Source organism: Aythya fuligula, chromosome 16 (genome assembly GCF_009819795.1).
Source record: "Aythya fuligula isolate bAytFul2 chromosome 16, bAytFul2.pri, whole genome shotgun sequence".
Lineage (NCBI taxonomy): Eukaryota > Metazoa > Chordata > Aves > Anseriformes > Anatidae > Aythya > Aythya fuligula.
This window is the reverse complement of record NC_045574.1, coordinates 14671637-14694137: the sequence shown is the minus strand read 5'-3', so window position 1 is coordinate 14694137 and position 22501 is coordinate 14671637. Positions and strand designations below refer to the sequence as shown.

At 50.1% G+C, this 22501-nt stretch overlaps 1 protein-coding gene and 1 non-coding gene across 6 annotated transcripts; both read left to right on the top strand.

The window, feature by feature from the left end:
• Positions 1-3425: 3425 nt before the first annotated feature.
• TPD52L2 (TPD52 like 2) lies at positions 3426-19739 on the top strand. Of its 5 annotated transcripts, none has more exons than XM_032198183.1 (10): positions 3426-3481; positions 4028-4173; positions 5263-5411; positions 6331-6390; positions 7909-7968; positions 11521-11622; positions 15501-15527; positions 16412-16453; positions 17647-17695; positions 17909-19739. In XM_032198183.1, the coding sequence occupies exons 1-10, from the start codon at positions 3463-3465 to the stop codon at positions 18002-18004; spliced, it is 750 nt and encodes a 249-aa protein (XP_032054074.1). In that variant the 5' UTR covers positions 3426-3462; the 3' UTR covers positions 18005-19739. The 5 variants fall into 5 exon arrangements, with proteins under 5 accessions (XP_032054074.1, XP_032054076.1, XP_032054078.1 ...); XM_032198184.1 differs by having other exon boundaries at positions 3438-3481; positions 4055-4173; XM_032198185.1 differs by lacking the exon at positions 7909-7968.
• A 2513-nt stretch (positions 19740-22252) lies between these two features.
• Positions 22253-22324, top strand: TRNAE-CUC. The gene has a single exon. It is a non-coding gene; the product is annotated as a tRNA-Glu (tRNA).
• The last annotated feature ends 177 nt before the right edge of the window (positions 22325-22501 follow it).

Below are 22501 nucleotides of genomic sequence, written 5' to 3'. Positions count from 1 at the left end.
CTGCACGAGGTGACAGCAGGGCTGGCGGGCGGGCGGGCAAAGCCCCTGCAGCACGCAGGGGGGGGGGTGGCGGGGGGGCTGGAAAAGAGGAACATCGCCGTCACCGCCAGCCCGCAGCCCCCGCTCCCACCCCGGGGACAAGGCTGTAGAAAGCGGATCCGTCCCACCTGAAGCTCAGCGGGGTTTTTTGGGGTGCACAGGGGCGGCTCGGGCAGCCCCGCTGCCGCAATGGGGAGATGCTGGGGAAGCGGTGGCTGCGCAGGGACCCCCTGATGCTCCCTGTGCCCACCCGCTGGCGTCCAGAGCGGGGGCGGCGTTGATGCAAGCAGTCCTTGGTGACTTTTCACTCGTAAGGGTGTTTTTTTTTTTGCCCCCACAGCCCACGTAAATGCCATCCTGCCCGGCAGCCTGCTGTCCGAGGAGAGCCAGGGAGCTTGGGGGGGAAATTGGGGACAGCAGGGGTGGCACAGGGACACGGGGGAGGTGCTGGAGTGCGGGTGGATGGAGGGGTGGTGGGCACATCGGGGTGGGCAGAGGGACACGTGGAGGCATGGATGGATGGGTGGGTGGGTGGGAGGGTGGGTGGAAGGACGCAGAGGTGTTTCACAGGGTCTGGGGCAGAAGCTCTGCCTGTCAGTGCCGAGGGATGGGGTATTTTAGGAGCCCAGCGGGGAGAGCAGATGGGGTGAGGGCTGGCTGTGAGCCATGGGTGCTGCGGCAGGGCCCCCACCTGCAGGGATGCTCGGGTAATGCTTTGTGAATGGGTAAGAGTGGGTAAAATAAGGGCCCATCAGCCTGCGGAGGCTCCTGGTGGTGTTAATCGCCACCGGGTTAACGAGCAGGAGCCAGGGCTCCTCTGCTGGGCCCTTTCCAGCTGCAGGAAGGAGCGATGAGGAAAGCGGAGCCGGGCGGCTTTGCTAGCGGGCAGCGAAATCTAGGTCAGGGCTTTCTGTAAAAGGGGCACGGAGCCCAGTTCGTGTCGGCTTCCAAGGGAAGCAGCAGAGCCACAGCAGCGCTTTGCCGAGCAGGGAACGGCGGCAGGGAAATGTCCGGGTCCTCCTGGAGCATCCCCGGCCCGGAGCTGTCAGTGCCAGGGGGGATTTGGGATCAGAGCGAGCGGGAGCAGATGGTGCCTCGGGACACCCGTTCCCATTGCAGGGCTGCTCACGCAATTCCTGGCTTTGCTGGAAAAAAAAAAAAAATCAACAACATGTTTTGTAACTCTGCCCGGGGACGTGCCCTTGCTGGGGGCACGGAGGGATGCCCGGCACAGGGGAAATGCTGCTGCCACCCCCCTTAGGGACATCAGAGCTGTCCCCTGCCCTCCCCTCCACCTCCGTGTGGCAGACAAAGCAGCTGGGAGGGCATCAGTGAAAGGAACTGACCCCAGGCCTGACATTTCACCAGAAAAACCCCATCGGAGCGAAAAGCCCGGCAGCAGCCAAAGGAGAACTGGACGGGGGGCAGCGTGAAGGGCACAGAGCTGCGGCCAAAAGCCTTGGCGGAGGGGGCAGCCCGGGGGGGACACCCCCAGCAGAGCCGCAGCCGTTCCGAGCAGCAGCACCATCCTGGCACACGGAGGATGTTTTTTTTCACCCCAAATGCAGATTTGCTGCTTCCCGGACCCAACAACACATCCAGGGGCTGAGAGAGAGAACAAGCGAGCGGGCGCTGGGATATGTTTAATTAAAAATCGCTGCTTGAAGAAGGTGCAGCAAAATGAGCCAGCAGCGGGTGCTCGTCCGCCGGCCGAGGAGGCACACCCTGCTCGCTGGCAGCCTGGACTCTCTGAATCGGGTTTTTGTGCCTGGCAGAGCTGTCGGAGGCCGCGGCGGCTCCCAGCGAGCCAGAACCTCCCAGCGCCTCCTGCTGCCTCCATCTCTCGGGGCCGAGCTGCCGGGAGCCCAAAGCCCTTCCCCGCGTTTCCCCCTGGGTTCAGCTCTCGGCTGGGTTTCCACTGAAATCAGCCTGAATTTCAAAATAAGCCCCCCTCCAGGCCCTAATAAAATCAACGATAAAAAGTTGAGCTCTTAAAATGCTCCCAATCCTTTTCAAAAGGGAACATCCAGTGCCTCTGTGTGACCTCGGGGAGATGGGGCTCTCCTCCGAGGCGATGTGCTCAGCCCTTGGCAGGGTATTTCCAGCAGCTTTTGTGTTTTCCAGCTTTTTTTTTTTTTTATTTTCTCGCGAGCGCCGAGTGCGGTCCCTCTGCTCGGTGCCCACCGAGCGCCGCTGGAAACGGCTCTGAAAAATTAATGCACATTTCCCTATTTATATTCGCTTCCCTTTTCAGGCTCGTCCTGGGCAATGCAAACAGACCAGGTGGAAACGGCCCTGAAAATGAAAGGGGCTGGCAACGGGGGTGTAAAGGAGCCGTGGGGCTTTCAGCAGGGCTTGCAAATTCTCCATCGGCTGCCCAGGGCTTCCCCGGTGCCCTTGTGATGGCTGCTGAGGGCTTCCCAGAAACACGGCAGGAGCTGGGGTGTCACAACCCAGGGGTTTGGTCGAGGCTCAGCACCGGGGCTAATAGCATCCCCTGGGAGCTGCTGGGGCTGCCTGGAGGTGGAGGAGTGGAGTTAGGAGGGTGTGAGGTGCCATGAGGTGCCATGAGTAGCCATGAGGTGCCATAAGGTGCCATGAGGTGGTGTGAGGTGCCATGAGGGGCTGTGGGGAGCTATGAGGTGCCATGAGGTGCCGTGAGGTGCCACAAAGTGCTGTGAGGTGCCGTGAGGTGCCGTGAGATGCCACAAGGTGCTGTGAGGGGCTGTGGGGAGCTATGAGGTGCCATGAGGTGCCACAAGGAGCTGTGAGGAGCCATAATGGTGCCATGAGGTGCCACGAGGTGTCATGAGGTGCCGTGAGGTGCCATGGGGAGCTATGAGGTGCCATGAGGTGCCGTGAGGTGCCACCGGTTGCGGGGCTGTGTGGGGTGAGTTCCTCAGCCCCGCCATCACCTCCCTGTCTGGGTGTGGGTATGGGCAGCCGGTGGGTGCCCCACTGCAGCCCCCACATTTGGGGAAGGGGCACCCAGAGCCGCTGGGGTGTGAGACCATGGGGGAGGCCCAGGGGAGGCTGAGCCCTCCCTGTGCCATTTTGGGCTCGATGGGGACTGGCAACAACAGGGGCGGACACAGAAGCCACCATGGGCTTGAGGGGGGGGCTCTGGGGATAACTGGGGGTGGTGGTGGCAGCCCTATGACATCACCCCAACCCCATATGATGCAATCCCAGCCACATATAACATCACACCAACGCTATGACGTCATATCAACGCTATGACGTCATCCAAACGGGTGAAAGGGGCGGGAAGGGGGGGGACGTGGCGCCGTTGCCATGGCGACGCGCGGGTGACGCGCTCTCCCCGCGCCCCCCCCCCCCCCCTCCCGGAAGCGGGCGCGGCGCTGATCGCGTCACGGGGGGGGGCGGCGGCGGCGGAGACGGGGCCGGGGCCTGGGCGCCGCCATGGAGGGCGCGAGCCAGGGTAGGGGGGAGGCCGCGGTGGGACCGGGGCTGCGCTTCGAGGTCCTTCCCCAGGGGTTAAACCCCTCGGTTTGGGCTGGGGGGGGGGAACCGGGGGGAGCTCCGTGAGGGGAGAGGAGGCCGTGAGGGGGGTCCGGTGCTGTGACGGCGGGGCCTGGTGGTCAGATGGGGGGGTCCCGGTTCCCTGAGGGGGGGTCCCGGTGCCCCGAGGGGGGGTCCCCGGTGCCCCGAGGGGGGATCCCAGTGCTCCGAGGGGGGATCCCAGTGCTCCGAGGGGGGGCCCCGGTGCCCAGAGGGGGGGTCCCGATTCCATGAGGGGGGATCCTGGTTCTCTCAGGGGGGTCCCGGTGCCCAGAGGGGGGGTCCCCCTGCCCTGAGGGGGGGTCCCGTTGCCGTGAGGGCCTGGTGAAGGCGCTGCCGTTTCTCCCCGTTGCCGTCCAGGCACGGTTTCCCTTCCCCTTCCCGTCCTTGGCCTTCCCCGGGTGGGTTTGCAGGACGCGTCCTCGCTTGCTGCCCGCTCACCCTGTGTGCTTCTCGTCTGCGGCAGATATCAACCTTAACTCTCCCAACAAAGGTCTGCTGGCCGATGCCATGACCGACGTGCCCGTGGACAGCACGGCCGCAGCCAGGACCGCGGCGCCTGAAGGGCTGACGGCCGCCGAGGAAGAGGAGCTGAGAGCAGAGATCGCCAAGGTAGGGAGAGCCTCAGCCAGGTCCTGCTGGGGGGGAAAGAGCAAGAACTTGGGGTGCCACAGGAGCAGGGCTCGGGGGTTTTATTTTGCTTCTGATGGCGGCGTTACCTGTGCGTCTCGCAGGGCTTTGTTAAAATCAACAAAGCTGGCAGACACTTCAAACGGTGCGTGATGTTGCACGCTCTTTCCCAGAACATCTTAATTTAGAGCTCTCAGGAAGTACACGGCCTTTGATGCAGTGAAATTCATCTAGACTTGTAGCTGTGCTTGAAGCAAGAAAACACTTTAGGCAAGCGGTATGCAAATGAAACTCTCTTATGAAACCGAGACAATGGCATACTTAATGTGCTTTCTTCTTCTGTCTTTTCTCTTAAATATTTATTATGCGTTATAGGCAGTTGTTTTTGGTGCCCGTGTGCTTTTGAAAAGCTGAGAGCTTATAATGTAATATCCCGAATCGTAGGCACCTTCTGCGTTTTAAAGGTCAGCTTATAATTTGTACCTGAAATAGAGCTGAAGGTAGTTTTGGTTGTTCTTATGTTTCATTTGAGAATCTCCCAGATTCGTATATTCTAGCAAGGGGACTTCACTGTTTTGCATGGTCATGCAGCTGCTGGGAAGCTGCAGTTAACTAAAAGTAGAAACGAACCTTCTCTGTCCCGAAACAATTCTAGAGTGTTGTGAAAATCTTGTAAGAAATATCTCTGAGGGAAAGCTCTTTGTTCTAATGGATGTTCTAAGGATTGGAACCTTAGTTAATAAGTATTCGGCAACTGATTTTTTCTTTTTAATGGTATTTTCTGTTGAAATTGCGATGCTAGGACTGTGTTCTGATAATCTTGCTGTCATTAAGTCACCAGTATAGCGGCTTTTATGGGTGTTTTCCTAACTGAAGTCTGAGCCACTGGCCTGCCATTCCGACACCATTCATGTTTAGTTGAATTATTTTGCGTGCACCTGAAGGTTCCTGCCAATTCTCTGTATTCATGTTAGTAAAACTGTAATAGTTTTGAGGGAGGTGGAAAGCTGGCTTAATTTTCAGAATTTTATTAAACTGTGATACTGAGATCTGTGTCTATCTCTTTCTAAGGTTGAAGAAGAAATTGGTACTCTTAGACAAGTCCTGGCTGCTAAAGAGAGGCACTGTGGAGAGTTGAAGAGGAAGCTGGGTCTGACTCCCTTGGATGGGTTAAAGCAAAACCTGTCCAAAAGCTGGCACGACGTGCAAGTCTCCAACGCGTAAGTGTTGCTTGTGATGCACGTTTCACATTTAAATGTTGCTCTGTAGTAATTATTTCCCTGCAGCATGTTCCAGGGCTTCTCCAAGTGTCTGAAGGCTTTTGCCCTGATGATTATTTAGAGTAAAGGGTATTTAAAAAAAAAAAAAAAAAAAAAAACTATTAATTTAATTGATCTCATGTCAGTGCAAACAGAACTTTAATATTTGGGATCTGGATAAATTGTTGCTGTTGCTTTTTTGTATAACTTTTGAAATCTAGATCACCACTGAACAGTTCAGTTTGTGTACTTCTCCCCATTTCTGTGAGGCATAGGCTGCTGCTACCTCATTCTGAACTCAAGCTCAAAGAGAAGTGCAAAAATTGCTAAAATTCACTGAGCTAACTTCCTGAGGTTAGGTAACTTAAAAGTGTTACCCTGTGTTAGTTCAGAAATCTGTTTTCTGGGCCATATAGCTTGAATTTAAAAAGTCTGTGTATTCTAAGAAGAAAAACATCTGTAGCATTACTGTGCCATCAATGCCATATGCAGAGGCATCTTTGCCTAAAGAATGTTTGAAATTAGGCTGACTGTTCCTCAACAGGTATTAAAGTTACAGTCACAGCACTGCTCAATAGTGCCAAAAGGAGAGGCAAAGGGGTAAGTTTAACCTGCAGTTATGCCCAGATATAAGAGGCCCTTTGTGCCCCCAGGGTTATTGTTTGGTCTAAAAAAGTCACGTGTAACTTAACTAGAATTTGGAGTTACTGACAGTACTACTGCAGGGCAGATCTTTGAGCTGTTACCCTGTTTGTTTTTCTCTTCCTCGTCTTCCCTCCTACCCCCTGCTCAATTTCTGTTACTCCTTTGTAACTGAAATGTGTCGTTGTCTCCTAAAAATGAATATTAAGTTATATTCATTAACACTTTCTGTTTCTAGTTATGTGAAAACATCTGAGAAACTTGGAGAGTGGAATGACAAAGTGACACAGTCTGACTTGTGAGTGCCTCGGGCTCCTCAGCAACACCTTCTTGCTCCTTGCTGTGTTCCCCGATTTGTGCTGCTCCTTGTTCTCACAGGCATCAGGGGCTGACTGGGAGCTGGAGGCGTGGTAAAGCCACAGTCAGGCCTGCTGGCAGCAGCATGCCCGACTTCCAGCTCTCAGCATCCCTCGGTTGCAGAGGAGATGAGTAAAAGTTACTACTAGCATCTTGCTCTTGGTCTTCCCATTGCAGAAGAAAAATTCCAATCAGTTACCAGACCACACTTCGTTAAAGAATAACGTGACAAATCAACCACAGTCTCACTTCAGCTGATTGCTGTTAGGTTAATCTATTGTAATGTCATATTAGCAAACCTCTGTATTTACTATGAAACTATTTTTCTTCTTGTCAGGTGTGGAATCAGTTTGCTTGTTGCCTTTCTGTACAGCCACAGGGGAGAGAAGATGCCTGAAGGCATTTACCTGTAGCTGAAAATAGGGGCTGTGCAAATACAAATATATTTATATTGGCTTTTGCAAGCTGTAACGCCTTGGCTGGAGGGATTGATGTATGTGAACCTTTCTGCTGCTGTCAAACACTAAAAAGCAGTGGATTTTAGTCTGGCAGTACATACAAGCAGGTGACAAATGCAGCTGGCTGTTTTTGACTCTAGAATATATGCTGTAGTACGTTAGACCTTTGTTTTTGTTAGACACAAATCACTTTGATTCTTGTTTTTTAACTGAACATCAGGGAGACCTTGAATATTTTCTACGCTGAAGATCCTCTCCCTTCTGCATGTTGTGTTTAAGGAGGTGGTTGTTTGGCTAAGCAGAAATGCGGGTTGGAAGTTTCCCATCAGTAGGCAAAGACAGTTCTTGATCTAATTGGGAATAGTTCTGTTTCTGGGGTGACAGGAACCGCCTGCAATATGCTACGTCCTCTGAACACCTCTACATGTTGTCTGAGCTGGTAGCAGACACTTTTTGTAGTACCTGTATTTGTTCTGTACATCCGGCATTTATTCTCACAACTCCTAAGATACTGTTTTAGGTATAGGAAAGCATGATGATTTCTAAAGATGAGAAAATGAAGTGCAGTTTAGCAGTTTGTCAAGGTCATGCTGTATTGATAAAATCCAGCTTTTGGTGTAGCAGTCAGATTTTTTGGCTCTCTGCTTAATTCGCTGCTCTGTGCTTTTAGCTTTTACTATATAGCTGCCGTAAAGTATTTAGGAAAGGAACAGAAGATCTGAAGTCTCTCAATTCCTGACACCTTCTAAACTGCAGGCTTTCTTTGTGCAAAGTGTTTGAAGGTGCTTAAATGAGAAAGAAAGCAGAGCTTGGGTGTCTTCCTGCCTCTCAAACAGCAGCTCCTTTCCTTCTGGCTGTAACAGAGAAGGTGGAAAGGCATTGTCAGGGAAATAAAACCCAAGATACTGTAAGTGGAAGGAGACACTAATAATGTGGAAAGTGTCGAAAGAAGCATCTGTCATGAATCATGGCACTGTGTCTAACCTCCGTTGTGTTTGTAGATATCTTTCAGCCAGCAGCACACTGGAGGACTGGAATGAAAAATTAACTCAATCAGAAGCGTGAGTGTCTTAACCTTCGGCATTAACCAATGCTTTCATGACAGTCTGCTGCCTCTCATGTTCTGTGCCCCTGCTCGCAGTCCTCTGCTTTGACTAGATCTATTTAAGCACTTCTTTTTTTTTCTAGCTTTGACTTTTTTTAACCTGATAACTGTCTCTTCTGGGAGAGGGAGCTTTTCCTCAGGTCAGTATTTGAACAGTTTCCCTGCGGTCCAAGCAATATCCTTCAACCACCCGCCTGCTCTCAGAGGAGAACTGGCTGAAGCCACTGTGTACCTGAGAGCTGCATGCCAGCTTTCATAGCTTCAGCTGACAAGCTGTGGAATAGACAGGCTGATCTCTTCTTACCACGTAACGTGCTCTTTGGGGAGCGAGAGCCTTTCTTTTTGCTATGGTATCTGATCAGAACAAATAGAGCTTCAGTGTCCAAGGCAGCTGTTCTGTCATTTTGGGGCTGCAAATGGATGTGAACAGCTTAAACCTCACTGCTGTTGTACTCCATTTGTTGGCTGCAGAAGTCTCTTAGCCAGGTTTTTATTAAGTGCCTGGAATTAAATTCGCATCTGGACTAAATTATGGAAGCCTATTATGAAAGTTGGCCTTTGTCCTTCTCGCTGCATGTTTTGCACAGTTTGTAGGGGAATCCTTTACAGCAATGCAGTGGGAGCAGATAGATCACGTCGTTGCTTTCTGAGTTGATTTAAACCATGATGGGGTAGGTCTTGGGTAAGTCAGATCTTCCTGTTCTCTGGAGTAGGGATGAAATCAGGTCCTTTGAGCTGGGATTTTGTCATCGGTGGCTGTGGATAGGTGTTCTTCATAAGATGGGTGAAAGATGAGAGCAGATGAAAAGTAGGAGTATCAGAAAACAAAAATCAGGTCTGCAGGTTCTACTTGCTATGCTCTGTGGATGTTTTCTAGATTAAGAAGATGTAAATTATCCCTATTTCACTTGCTAAAGAGAGTGACCTTTATGTTCACACTTGCCAGCGCTGGGACTGACTGCAGTGGTGGTTAATCAGAGTTCCTCCCTGGGTGTGCCTGCTAGAATAGAAAAATTCTCATTATATCTGTTTCCTTGTGCTTAACAAGTGCCAGAAGGATATGGCGGAAACGTGCTTCTGGGGAGTGCTCAGGGCCTGGCTAGCTGTGGCACGCTAGTTTTCCTGCTTGCTTTGGCACTAGGCAGAGTGACAAGTCATGCTAACGAGGTGGGTGCCAATTAAAATGGAGAGGCGAGGGGGGTTAAAGGTACGATTCCGGCAGCATTTCAGAAAATGAACAGAATTTCTGTTTTCATTTTTTAAAGCTCAGTAAATGCTAGGAGCTGAGTTCGAGAAGACTGAAGATAAGGTTTTAGTTGGTTGTTTTGTGTTTGTTATGCAAATGCCTCCTCTTTTCCTGTTTTCTCAGAGCTCTCCATAACAGCTAGGAAGCATCCAGTTTGCTTTATGGCTCTTTTGGGCTCTGCTGCGTTTCCTAGCAGGTGCTGCTCCTCTCCCTCTTGCTCCAGTTTTGTTGTGACCAGGACGCAAGGTGACTTAGATGGTACAAGCAGGGACTGCCGGATCGGAGCGAGCGGAAGCTGGCATTAGTGGATAAAGAAGGATTTGGGGATGCAGGCCTGGCCCCTCCCTGGCAGGATTTATGGGAGAGGGATGCAGTGAAGGGTTTGAGTACCACAGGGCAGAGATCACTCCCGCAGCCAATTGCCTGTTCGTTAAGCAAGGTATTAAAGATAGCTGATGTTTATGACTCCCAGATTTGGATTATTCCAGTGTGCTTTACGCTGGCATTAAGGGAGGAAGGCGAGTGACCGTGAGTTTATAGCGACAGTGAACCTCACCGTGCTGCTTGCAGGAGAGCTTCTGGGTCGGAGCTGGGTGTGGTTAAGTTGCACTGAAGTCTTGTATAACCTGGTCCCTGCTTGTCACAGATGCAGCTCCACATCTGTGTCGATGGCAGTTCTGGGTTAACGAGCTTCTCATCTCAGCGGTGCTTTCCTGGCTCTGCCTCCTGTGCTGCAGTGGTGGAGGTGTGTGTGTGGGAGCTGTGGATGCAGGACTAGACTGGCAACCTGATCTGGCTGCTATCTTTTAATTTATTTTTCCTTCCAAGCTTCTATTTCAGCCAGATTGTTTTCCTGTGTAAATCACTGGCAGCACACAGTTGTGCTGGCATCACGAAGGAGCACACTGAGGCAAAAGGAGCAGCACTCGAGTGCTGAATTTCAGTTGCTTTAAGAATACTGCTGTCACGTGGGGAGAAAACGGTTGGAAAGTCTCTTAGCTATGAAGTTGAGCTTCAGGAGATAAGAGTTCTCAGCGTGTGCGTGGTGGGATGGTGTCGTTTGATTCTGTAAACTGCTCCTCGTCGCTGCGCTGGTGCTCGGTGCTAATCTGAGAGAGCCAGGCAGAAGTGGAGTAAGCACAGCACATCTTAGTAAGCACAAGGTCTTCAGTTTCTCTGGTAGACAGCTGGAAATCCAGTCCCGTGAGAGGGCTCAGCACCAGGGGAGGATCACGGTCTGGTAGCCTTGGGAGCTCAGAGATGAGAACATCAGGCTGTTAACGTTAGCCCAGGAGCTGGATTCCAGGATCTTTGTGGGTCCCTTCCAACTCGGGATATTCTACTCTGTTTATAGATGTCCTTCTCCTAAATATTACACTTGAGCAAAAAAGTAAGTTTATATATATATTTATGTATTTGGAATAAGAAAACTTGGCTTATATTATCGGAATTGTTTTCCAGGCTGAATCTTTTTTATAACTTGAAGAATGCCACAAATCTAGATGTTAATCACCAGCTGTGGAATAGCTTAGTTAAAAGAAAATGGCTTGAAGGGTCTTTGTACCTAGAGCTTTGGTTTCCATCGAATGAGAAGGCTTCCAGTGTCTTTTCCAGCTCTTGTATAAACCCAAATGTACTCAGCTGACGAAGGCAAGCTGTCAGACTGACTGACTGTGGTTAATGGTAACTGATAGGAAACTTCTCCATCAATTTCATTCTAAACCGCATTGTAGAGGTGGTGCTGCTTCTTGTGTTTCTGTTTCTGTGTGATGATGGCAGACTTGCTTCTTTCCTCCATACCCTAACGCTACAACAAAAGCTATTAATTTCTTCAGGACTACAAGCTTGTAATGGAATAAATTCCTAGGCTTGTTTTCTCAAAGATTCCAAAATATTTTCATAGAGCAGAGGGGGTATAATGCTGTGGTGTTAGAGCTTCCACATGGAAAATTGGCCTTTTTTTTTTTTTTTTTTTTTTTTTTCAAATATTTGTCAGATTTAGGAATGAATGGTCAAAATGGTAACTGAACTGAAGTGGGTGTATGAAAAGGTTAGCCCTGCACTTGCTGCCTTCTTAAAACTTCAAGTCTTTCATCTATGCAAGACTAGAAGGGGCTCTCTCAGTGAGGTCAGTGCAGCTCACTAATCCAGCTTCTTTCCTTTACTTTGGGTTCCTTTTTCCAAATGGGGGGATGCTTCTTGCTTTCAGCCCTAACCCTGTTAGCACAGCTTATTGGTGGTTGTTTTTTTTTCCCCACTTAGTTATAAGAAGACCCAGGAAACCCTTTCCCAGGCAGGACAGAAGACTTCAGCAGCCCTTTCCAATGTAGGTTCTGTTATCAGCAGGAAACTTGGTGACATGAGGTAAGATTTCTGCTTTGTGCTTTGGTGCTTTGATCTCGGTTTCAAACAGTAACGAGACTTGAGACAATAACTAGGCTTTTTTCCATTTTTCTGCTTAGTTGGCAGCACTTTGCAGTTGGTTCATAGTTCAGGACAGGTTAAACACTTTTTAAAGACTGGTTGATGGATAAAACCCGTTCCGAGGCATTGAATTCAGCTTAGCAGAACTGACAGAACATCCCTTCCCTTTCCCCTTTTACCGTCATGTCTTCACTGCAGCTTTTGCACCACATATAAGAAAGTAGAATTCAATTCTACCTTTTCTGTTCACTGTTGTGTTACAGAGGTGTGTTTTCTCCATGTTATGGGTTAAGATCAGAAGGAGGTTGTCACTGCTGTGCTCTCTTACACTTCAAAACGTGACAAAGTCTGGATGCTGCGTGTCATGCAGCTCCAAGCCCCTGTGTCAGTTTTCCATGAAGAAGGGCAGCTTGCCTTCTGAGCACAGTTATGTCACGTAGCTTGGAAGACATCAATTGATCAGATCATGATAACATTAAAAATTTCTTCTTGTGTTGGTGATCATCTAGATTCCTTTAGATGGCAGCTGCAATAGTTGCAAGTTTAAACTTTTCTCAGTCAAAAAGTCAGGGGCTGGTTCCTCAGTTGCTGGCTGAGGTTCTTGCTCTGGGAATTCTTCATCTGTACAGAGCTGAAGGTTAGCACTGGGATTTTCCTGATCTTTAGAAATGAAAGCTGAAGGTTGCTTCCCAGTTAATGGTGGCGTGCAAGGTTTTCATGCGAAATACATTCATTGCCTACACTTTTCTTGGAATTGAGAGCTAATTCTGAGCAAATGAGCTATCTGGATGATTAAGGAAGTATCCTTAGAGCTTGTACTTAATTTAACATGTCAGATCTTGGATTGAATGGGCAGCTGTCATTCTTTGTAGGGAATTTCCTATTCCGCTGTGGCTGGGAGTACCCAAGTGGTAAGAACTTGTTGGCCTCTGATCACGTAGTACTGATTTGTTCTAGATCCCTCCTCCTTGAGTTATTTGCTGTGTTTCTGGAGGGTAATCGTTGGTGAGTGTTTTCAGTAGCTCACTTCTCTGAATTTGGCAGAGGACTAGTTGGCTTCCTACCCCTTCCAGTATTCAAGTTTTCATTTTTCTTTCCTGGAAGCTACATTGTCTGTTGGAAGAAAAGACTTACGTGTAATCACTTGAGACACAGCAGACAGACACTGGCGCAAGATGTGGCGCTAATAGATTTTCCTAAACTGATAATGGTGAAGTAAATGTGGTAAATCTCTAAATTCTGCAGTCTGCTCAGGCTGTTGTGACAAAGGGCTGGGAGCTGTCATCCTCAGACCACGTGGGGAGCTCCTGAACCAGCACCGCCATCAGAAGAAGCTGTTCTGACAGCTTTGGTCCCGCCTGGCCTCTATTTGCAGGCAAAATCTATTTCACCACGAGGTTGCACAAATGTTTGTGCCATCCCAGGAGCACCCGATGGAGGGAAGGGATGTACGGCCAAACAAAATTTGAACTCCTGGTGGCAGAGCTGGCCCGGCAAAGTCCTGGTGCAGATGCTGGCTGTGGATGCTGGCCTGGCTGACTACGTACACGTCAGACCTCTGCAGCAGTGGTGTTGCTCAGCATTAATCACCAATTTAAAAGCCTCAATTCCTTTTTACAGATAATGCCTTGGGGGTTATAGCACAAAACACAGGCAGCTTCTGTCTTATAAATTGAGGGAATCCCTGCCAAATTTACTTCAAAGCGAATTCTTCTGAATATGCGGCCCCTGCGGGGGAACACAGTAATGATAATTATTTTTTAAGAAAACCTTTAATTTTTCTCTGCATACATAAACAGAATTCCATCTCCTGTGCTGCATTCAAGTCTTGATGTTTCTGATTCTGAATTAAGTTTAACTTTGAGCATAAGCTTCTGCAGGGACTGTCCCATTTTCTACCCCTGCCTGGTGAAAGTGCAGCTGGTGTTCTGATATGTGATCAGAGCTTACAAGGAGTGAAGCTGGTTTATTGTCGTGATCACCTCTCTGAATGCATGGGGATGATCTCTGTCCTTAGAGAATCTCTTCCAGGCCTCACAGCCTATGCTGCAACCTCAGTTACTGTACTTGCTTTTTCCTCTCACGCTCCAAATTCACTTGTAACCAAGGTTTATTTTCCAGCACTGGAAGTGTTGAGATAACAGAAGGGATTTCCTTGTTTAGTCAGCCTTCACCGGTTGATAAATGCAAGGAAGGCGTGATGAATGGGACAAACGCCTCGGACACACAGAGGGCGTAGTCATAATTTCATCAGAAATGCTTGGACCGAGGTGGTGTGAAATAGCAGTAACGTGTCCCTGGGTTAAATCCTTCAGGGTTGCTGCGTTCTGGTCACAATCCACAGCTTGAACGTTTAGAAGTATTTTAAGGAGAGATTGCGAGGTTAATGCAATAACTGCACGCTAAGTGTATTAATGCTGTTACTCTATTAGGCTGCCATGAGGAGAGAAAATGTAGCTTAATTAATGGGAGGGATTTTTGCAAATCTTGGCCAATTCAGCTCTTACTGTTATCTCCACTTACAGTTAAAAAATAAGTTGGCTTGCAGACGTTCTGTTCCTGCATTTTACTGACCCCAGTAAACTGCAAATTGAAAGAGTTTTCTTCTTGGCAGATAACTGCTTGCTTTGTGGTTTTGTCTCTAGCCCAATACATTTTGTGTTGTCTGATGAAGTTTGCTACTGCATGTCATGCTACAAGCAAATTCATTACGAAATGCTAGCCTGAGCCCCAAAGGTGGCTGAAAACTCCTGAATTTATAGACTTTAAATCCTCGTGACTGGAGGAGAAGGGTCACTGCTAGGTCCAGGCTAAGGTGCTGAAGGAGTCTGCCAGTGCTTGTGGTGTTGCATGCGGAGCAGCATGGTGCATGGGCACGTCTGGCTGTGTTCTTTAGCAAAAAGTAGTAGGAAGTTAATTTATTTCACATGCAAAGACAGCATTTCAAGGAGTCTGCCTTGCCAAAGAGCCGACTGTGATTTCATTTCCCCATGAATCCAAAAGTCTAACGTTGCTGCTCAGGCTGTAAGGAAAAGCCCTCGTGCTCCTTGCCAAGTACTTCAGACCCAACTTGCCATGACTGCTTCCCTGCTGCCAAGGCAAAAACGGTGTCTAAGTGGAATAAAACACTGCTCCTGGTAGGAGAAGCCCTAAACCACCCTGGTAATCCTACTGGTGCAAGAAGAAAAGCTTGGACTGGTATTTCAGACCGCTGAGATGCATTGCAGAATCAGGTGTGGAAATTGGCAACCTGGTGAGGGATAATTTGCCTCGAAACTTAAAAATGGGCAACCAGGTTGTTGGGTACGCGTGACACCTTTTATACAGAGACTCTTATCTTTATTATGCTGAGAGATGTTTGCTCAGAGCGGTACCTTTGAGATCTGCATACTTGGCAAGATAACGGGCATCTGTTGCAGGTTACTGGTACAGAAGTTCTCAACCAGAAAGCCTGGCAGTGCTGTCAGAGCTTTTGGGGAAGGAAATGGTTGTACCAAATCAGCTAGCACTTGGTAAAAACCTCAGTTTAGGAAAACATGCTCTAAAAAAAACTGAATGACAGCAATGTGTAAGGTTGAACAGGTGCTGGTATGTTCCTCTGAAAAACCTCTTAGCTTGGGTTATTTGATTTAATGAAAAGCAATTGTTTTTTGTTTCTTTTTTTGCCTGCTTCTGTAATTTATTTAAGAGGCTTGCTCATGGTTAGGTGACTTTACTGTCCCGTGATCCTATGGCCATGCTCAGCTGCCCTGTTGGGATCTGCACAAGTGTCTGACTGTTGCTTCCCTTTTCTCTCTGCTGCCCGTGGCTGCTCTCAGGGCTCACCCCTTCTCGCATTCCTTTAGGTAAGACACTCTTCAAGGTTGCTCGAAGAGCAGATGTTTCTGTGCCAGGCCCTCGTGGGTGTTGCAGGGGAGGCTGATTAGCTCAGCCTTGCCTCCATCCCCGACACGGATTGAGAAACCTAGCTCAGTGCAGTGCCTGGGGGTTGAATTCTGTATCACAGCTGCAATTTGCAGCGCAGCTTGCCACAGGATACAGCTGCAGCTAGGAGGGTGTTAACTGCAGAGCAGTAGGGCTCTGAGCTCTTCCAGCAGTTTTCTTTCAGACCAAGCTGAAAGTACAAATCCAGCACACCTGGGAGCGCTCGCTGCATGCCGTGTGTGTCCTTGTCAGCCTTGGTTTGGGACTACGGCTTGGAGGAAGCCTTTAGTAGTAAAACTTACTCATCTGTGCAACTCGATACAAGCCAGTTGTGCTTGATTTTGTCCCCTGTAGTTGCCTCTGCTTCTTTTAAATGTTATTTATATAAAAAAAAAATACCCTTGATAACGGGTGAGATACCTCCTGTGTCCTGGGTATAGCTGACAAACCCTTTTCTAAAAATCTCACTGGGGGGGGACTGATTTCCTTGTGCTGACAGGAGCAAATCTGCACCCAATTTTCAGGAAAGTTTTAAAACGAGATGTGTGGCTTGCTTTGTTTGCATTTTCCAAATAATAGGAGTTAAATATTCGTGCTAACAGTCCCACAACCAGAAAACTGGTTCTGGGCTGCAGCTTTTGACTAAGGGAAGGAAGAGATGCAGCTTCCATCACTGCAGTTGTCCACAGCTGCCTGCGTATGGACAGCAAGCACTCGGGCCGGGACTGGGGCGTGCTGCTCTTGCGTGGTGGCTGTTTAATTGTCACTTAACCTTTTCCTCCTCCCCCTGAACGCTTCCGAGTAGCAGTTACTCCATTCGCCACTCGATCAGTATGCCTGCCATGAGGTAATGTCAGAATCCTGCTTCCTGGGGGGGCGATGGGGGGGTATGGCTGACCGTCATCCTTCGGGTTTGGGTTCTGAGCTGTGCAAGTGCTTCGCTCCAGCACGCACGGTGGGGTGATTGTGTCCTGCAGTTGGAGCAATTTGGGGCTTTTTTAACCCAATTCCTTTTTATGGCCATTAGCACCTGCGTTGTTCCCAGGCTAAGTGCAGTGTTGCAACTGTACCAAAGTCTAATTGAAATTCGCAGCTTTCAGAGGTCCCTGGAGGGGAGGGATTACACTCCTCCTCTGGCAATTTACAGCACAGCCGTTGCTAATACCAAGAGGAATCCAAACTTGAACCTTCTGTCTCCAGCTTGGAAGCTAAGTGCCCTTCTCAGCGTGCCCTCGTGGTGCATTAGATGGGGATCTTGTAGGAGAAACGATTGCCAGAGCTGAATGAGGCCCATGGATGCCCTCTCTCTGCTCATCCTGGTTCCAGATGGACAGAGGTTACTTTGTGGGCACGGTTATAAAGTGATTCTTCTGCACAGCAAGAACTGAGATGAGGCTCCTCGTCGCCCAGCTCCTGGTGTTTAGAAAACCTTGCCCAGGGAGAGCAGCCCTGTGCTAACAACTGACCTGGCTTGCTTTGCCACAAACACAAAGTCCTCTGACTAATTTATTGCACCAGGGTTTTCCTGAGCATTTCCTGCCATAAATGACCACTGCTCTAGTAACAGAACTGCCCATAGGTTCAGGCACAGGGCCCTTCCCCTTCCTGCCAGCAGGATGCAATGTGGGAAACTGAAGCCTTTTTTTTAATCCCTTTTCAGCTTTTCCATTATTTAACAAAGCAAGCTTTTAGTTGGAGGCCTTGTAAAGCTAAGGACTAGTTTCTTCTCTCCGTATCATGCGTTGATTCCCTAGTGAACTAGGGCTTTTTCCCTCAACTTTTCAGCTTGAGCAATCAAGCAGTTGCACATGGTAGAAATGTTTTCCTTCAGAGTTTTTGTTTGTGGTGTTTTGTCTGGTGTGCCTGAGATATTCATGCCAAAGGCCAGCGTGGTGAGGAGCTGCAAGTGTTCAGAGTGCTGCTGGCACTGGCGTTGTATGGGAATGCCCAGAGAGACCAGTCACACGGTGCGGTTTGGTTCAGTTAAGAGCTAACTTGTCTTGATTTTTTGTCTTTTTTTTTCTATTTCCATTCTTCAAGGAATTCTGCAACCTTCAAGTCGTTTGAAGATAGAGTCGGGACCATAAAGGTAACAGTCTGCTTTGTCTTGGAAACGCACATTGTGAGGCTTTAAGCGGAAACTTTGATTTCTGAGCTGTTTTTCTCGTGGGCTAGTATTTGGCCAGACGGCCTCTCAGATATGCAAAGTCTTTGCTACAGCGGGTGACCTTGACGAGGGAGAATTCCCCTGGTGTTCTCAGTGCTGCTTTCTTGTTATCCTAACTCGCTTCTCTCCTTTCAGTCCAGAGTGGTGGGCAGCAGGGAAAACAGCACCGATGGCCTCCACTCCCCCTCGGGAGCTGGAGACAAGCCTCCACAAGACAACGCTCCTTTCTAGACCTGCGGTGTGGCTTTGCACAGCCGTGCACAACTCCGAGAGCGAGCGTCCTCCCTCCCAACTCTTCACAACAGCAACAACATGCGAATCCATGAAGGGGCTGAGAACCAGTCTGGAGAGATCCATAATCCATTCATAGACACTGCTGCTGGATCTAAGTCAAATAAAGAGAATGCAAAGTTTTGTACACAAATAATATTTTACACTAAACTTTGTAGATGAAACGTATCACTGTGCTGTCCTTTTGGGAGAGCACTTAAGATGGAGTTTCCTTGAAGTAGCTCAGAAATGCCGCTGGCACAGAAAAAGCAGTTTTTCTCACCTCTGTCACAACTGGGAGCAGATCAATTGCCCCGTGCAGCGTGAGGAGGGCAGTCACAGGAGAAGCCAAGTGCATGGGCATTTTAGCTTCAGCTTCTGGCTATGTTCTCTGCTCAGGGCATGCCATGTAGCAACTCAGCAATCTCCCAGGCTTCTCCCATTACTGCTTCCTCTGGCTCTCATTGGAGAAATCTGTTAAAAGGGGTAAATAGTTACGTGTGTGTGTTTTTTTGTCTGGGCTCCTAAAAGGGAAACTTCACTTAGCAGCTGCCTCGTTGTTACACTAATGCTCTAGCTTTAACAAAACTAAAATCTTTATTTTTAAATGCAACGAACTTTAAAGAAATAAAGCTTAAGAAAAAAAAGCTTCGGCATCATATTAGGGAAATGCTCCCTTGGACTTTGAAACTGAATTGCAAGCCTTACATCACCTTATGCTTTACTCGTTTATGATTTTTTTTTTTCTCTAGAGAGGACTGTAAGGGTTATAAAGCTGGATATTGAGCACTGGAGTTTTTGCATCGTTCAGTAGTAGCAGCATGCTTAGAAGCCAGTTCTTGTGTTAACTTTCAGTGGTGCACTCTGTTGCCTGAGTGTATAAAACTTGCTTCTCCCTTCTCAGCTTATGCCTTCGTTCCCGGAGGAAGAAATCCTGAAGGCTGCTAGCAACAGGGCCGGGTTTAACGAGGACAGAGCTGTTGCTGGCAATTAGGGACGCTGTGCTGGAGGGACTCTGCTCTGCTCTCCGTGGGCTCCTCCGTCTGGTACATCTGACTGGGACTGTGGGGGTCGTTCAGTCGAAAGCCCCGGCTGGGATCTTGGTTTACAAACCCAGCAGAGTCACAGAGCTCGACCAGTTCCCGAAGCAGATAGATGTTTTTGCTCTTCCGAGGTCCGAGCTCATTGCTCAGGAGCTGGAACGTTGTAAGCTTTCTTACAGAGGCCTGATCTTCTTCTAGGCAAGATGCCTCCAAATAAATGCACCTGCAGTGAGTGTTTCTGTGCCTTACAGGCCAAGTGGGACTTGCTCAGGTCTTTAGACTCGCCTATGTACATATCTGGGTAGTTTTAGTAGTTTTATCACCCTGGAGGGACTGGACCATCTTTGCCCTTTCTTTAGAGAAGCAAGTTTTGACACTTTGCTGATTAAATCTCCATTTCCCCCATCCCCACTCCCTTCCCTCTGCTGATCCGGGGACACACGATGAGGCAGTGTAGAAGGCAGATGTGCTAGGCAGTAGGCAGAGCGTGGTGTGTCATTTACCAGCCCTCCTCGTTTGACTAAAACTGGCCTCCGTGCGAGGAGCAGAGCCAGTGAAACGGGGACTGCTGGAGCGTGGGTCTTGAACTGTTTCTCTTCACAGATAAATACCGAGGAAACTTGTCAATAAAGCATTCCTTTGGGAGAAAACAAGCTGAATGTTTTTGACTCGTTCTATCTAACGGCACTGAACTCTGCTCTGAGGTGTGTTACGGGCATGTCAGGCAAATCCCAGCCACCTGCAGTGATCCCCCTGACTTGTTTGTGCATCATTCCCTGGATGCTTCCTCATAAAATGACTTGTTCAGTATGGTTTGTGGTCTGATTTTTCCTTTTCAAGATGCTGAGCACTGCCTGGTTCCCGAGACGTAGCTCAGCCAGTTACAAACCCGTGGGTTTCCTCCAAGCGATGCGTGTTGCTCCTTCACCACTGGTGCTGCAGGTGAACCCGACGTGCCTCGGGCTTCCTCGTGCCCCTTTCCTGAGCTTGGGGCGCGGGGCTGAGGCTGGGGAAACTTGTAACGTGGAAAAGCAGCAGCTGTGCTGCTGGCTCAGATTTACAGCGCGGTACCTCAGGGAATCGGCTTCTTGGAAGCTCTGGCAGTCACTGCCGAGTGAAGCAGCACCGTGGAAGCAGCGAGTGTGTGACCTGAGCTGGGAGCTGCTCTCCAACTGAGCTGCTTGTGGTGCTGGGCTTGCAGAGGGAGAAGTTGCTTGGCGAGGTTAGAGCCATCTGCTCGGTTGGTGAGGGTTTTGTTTTTGTGGGGTTTGGGGTTTTGTTGGTTTGGTTTGATGTGTTTTTTTTCCTACTTTGGTGTGTAAAACTCCATCCCTGCAACCGGGTCTAAGGGCAGAAGGGTTGGTGTCGCACCTGGAGGCAGAGCAATTTGTGGAGGAGATGGGGCAGCAAGGGACCTCGCGTGGCTTGGAGGAAGGCTAATTAAACCTCACCTAGCATCCTGCCTACGGGCTCGGCAGTGTTTTTGTCACCTCTTGGTTTCCAGGAGCACTCCTGGCAGCTCTCAGAGGGAAGAAAAAAAACACTTTTTTTCCCTTTGGGGCCCTGGCAGCCCCAGCTGTGACAGGGGAGGAGGCTCCAACATGGGAAGGTCCCTTCTGTGTGGGCTCTGGTGGCAGCCCCAGCGGGATGGAGCTGTTAAACGGGGCTCAGCAGCTCCTGCATCCTTGTGCCTGGTTGTTTTGTGTCTCTGGGGGGCTTCCTATGCCTCAGAGCACGAGGTGACGTGCGTCCTGTGCCCTTGGTTCGTGCACTGGAAAGGACAGAGTTGGGGAAAGGCTGGTGCAGGGCACTGAGACCACACTGAGTTGGTTTCAGAAGTCAATTTGTGTTACTTTACAGGAGGCGGTGAACATCCAGACCTGATAAATGGGAAGGCTTATGGAGGAGCACGAGGCGCAGAGGGTTCATGGGGAGCAGTGCGGGATGGAGGGAGCTGCATCGCTTTCCCGTGAAGCAGACAAACAGCAAAGCTGCAAACTGATGGCAAAAAGCTAAAGGAAGCCCTCTTCCCTGCAGGCACAATGTTCCCACTCCCAGCTAAAAGCAAGGAAAGCCTGTTTTTAAGGGTTTGGGTGTTTATTGTCACAGGAGGGGAACAACTCCCTGGGATCCTGAGCTGGGGGAGCAGCATGGGGAGCGCAGTGCTCGCCCACAGCATCTCTTTGTCTTGTGGGCTTGTGCCTGGGGGTCCTGGGGTGCAACCTCCTACATTTTGGGGGCAAAAAGGACCAGTTGTTCCCTGGAGGGTTGGTGCCAGCCTGGTGGGGAGCTGGGCATGGAGTGAGGAGGGCACATGGAGGGTGATTAGCGGCTGGGGCTCACTTGGCAAAGGGGATTTGACTCCGTTTGTTTCTTTGAAACGTGAGTCACAGCTGGGAAGGGCTGGAGGAGCTGCATGGGGATGGCAGGAGCCAGCAGGGCCCTGCTGAAGCCAGGACAAGCGGCCGGGGGCAGCGTCCCCACAGCGTCCCTGGGGTCACCCCCTCCGGGACCCTCCATCAGGGCGCTGCTGCGATCTCGCCCTTCCCAGGGGGAAACCTGAATAACTGGGAAAAACACCCCGACCCCGAGCTTCACATCAACCTGCTCGCCTCTAATTGTAAACCAAAGCTTGTTTATTAAAAAGGAACCAGCTCCTGAGGTGGGCGAGAGCCCCCAGCCTGGGGGGGGGCAGGCTGGGACTGAGGGGGTGCCCAAAGGAGGGGGTCCGTGAGGAGGGGCAATAAAGGTTGGATCTTAGGAAGAACTTCTTTACCGAAAGGGTTGTTAGACATTGGAACAGGCTGCCCAGGGAAGTGGTGGAGTCCCCATCCCTGGAAGTCTTCAAAAGACGTTTCGATGTAGAGCTTAGGGCTATGGTTTAGTGGGGACTGTTAGCGTTAGGTCAGAGGTTGGACCCGATGATCTTGAGGTCTCTTCCAACCTCGAAATTCTGTGATTCTGCGAAAGGGGCGATGGAGCTGGGTTAGTGCCGAGGGCCAGCACCTCCTGAGGAGCCCCGGCACCGCCGCTGCACCCCAGGGGACCTACGGGAACCGAGCCCGGTCGCCCCTTTTCCCCCTCAATCCCCCCTCAGCTCCCGCTCCCCTCAGCCCCGTCAGGGCGCCGAGCTCAAGGGACGACGAGCAGCACCAATCCGCATCCCTCCCTGGTGGTCTAGTGGTTAGGATTCGGCGCTCTCACCGCCGCGGCCCGGGTTCGATTCCCGGTCAGGGAAGTTCCCTTTTGTTGCTCCCTCTCCACGCCCCGCATTCTCACTGCGCACGCGCCCCTCCCTCCTCTCCTCCCCCCTTCACGCGCGCTCCCGCTGCGTGCTCGCGCCCGCGCAGGAGGAGCGGCGCATGCGCGGTGCGCGCGGCTCCGGCCCCTCCCCCGCCCGCGGTCGGCGTCGCCG

Bases quoted from the DNA above. Each gene is read 5' to 3' on its own strand.
- TPD52L2 (XM_032198183.1), top strand. The intron at 4,174-5,262 runs GTAGGGAGAGCC...TCTCTTTCTAAG, and splicing joins TGAGAGCAGAGATCGCCAAG to GTTGAAGAAGAAATTGGTAC. The intron at 17,696-17,908 runs GTAACAGTCTGC...CTCTCCTTTCAG, and splicing joins ATAGAGTCGGGACCATAAAG to TCCAGAGTGGTGGGCAGCAG.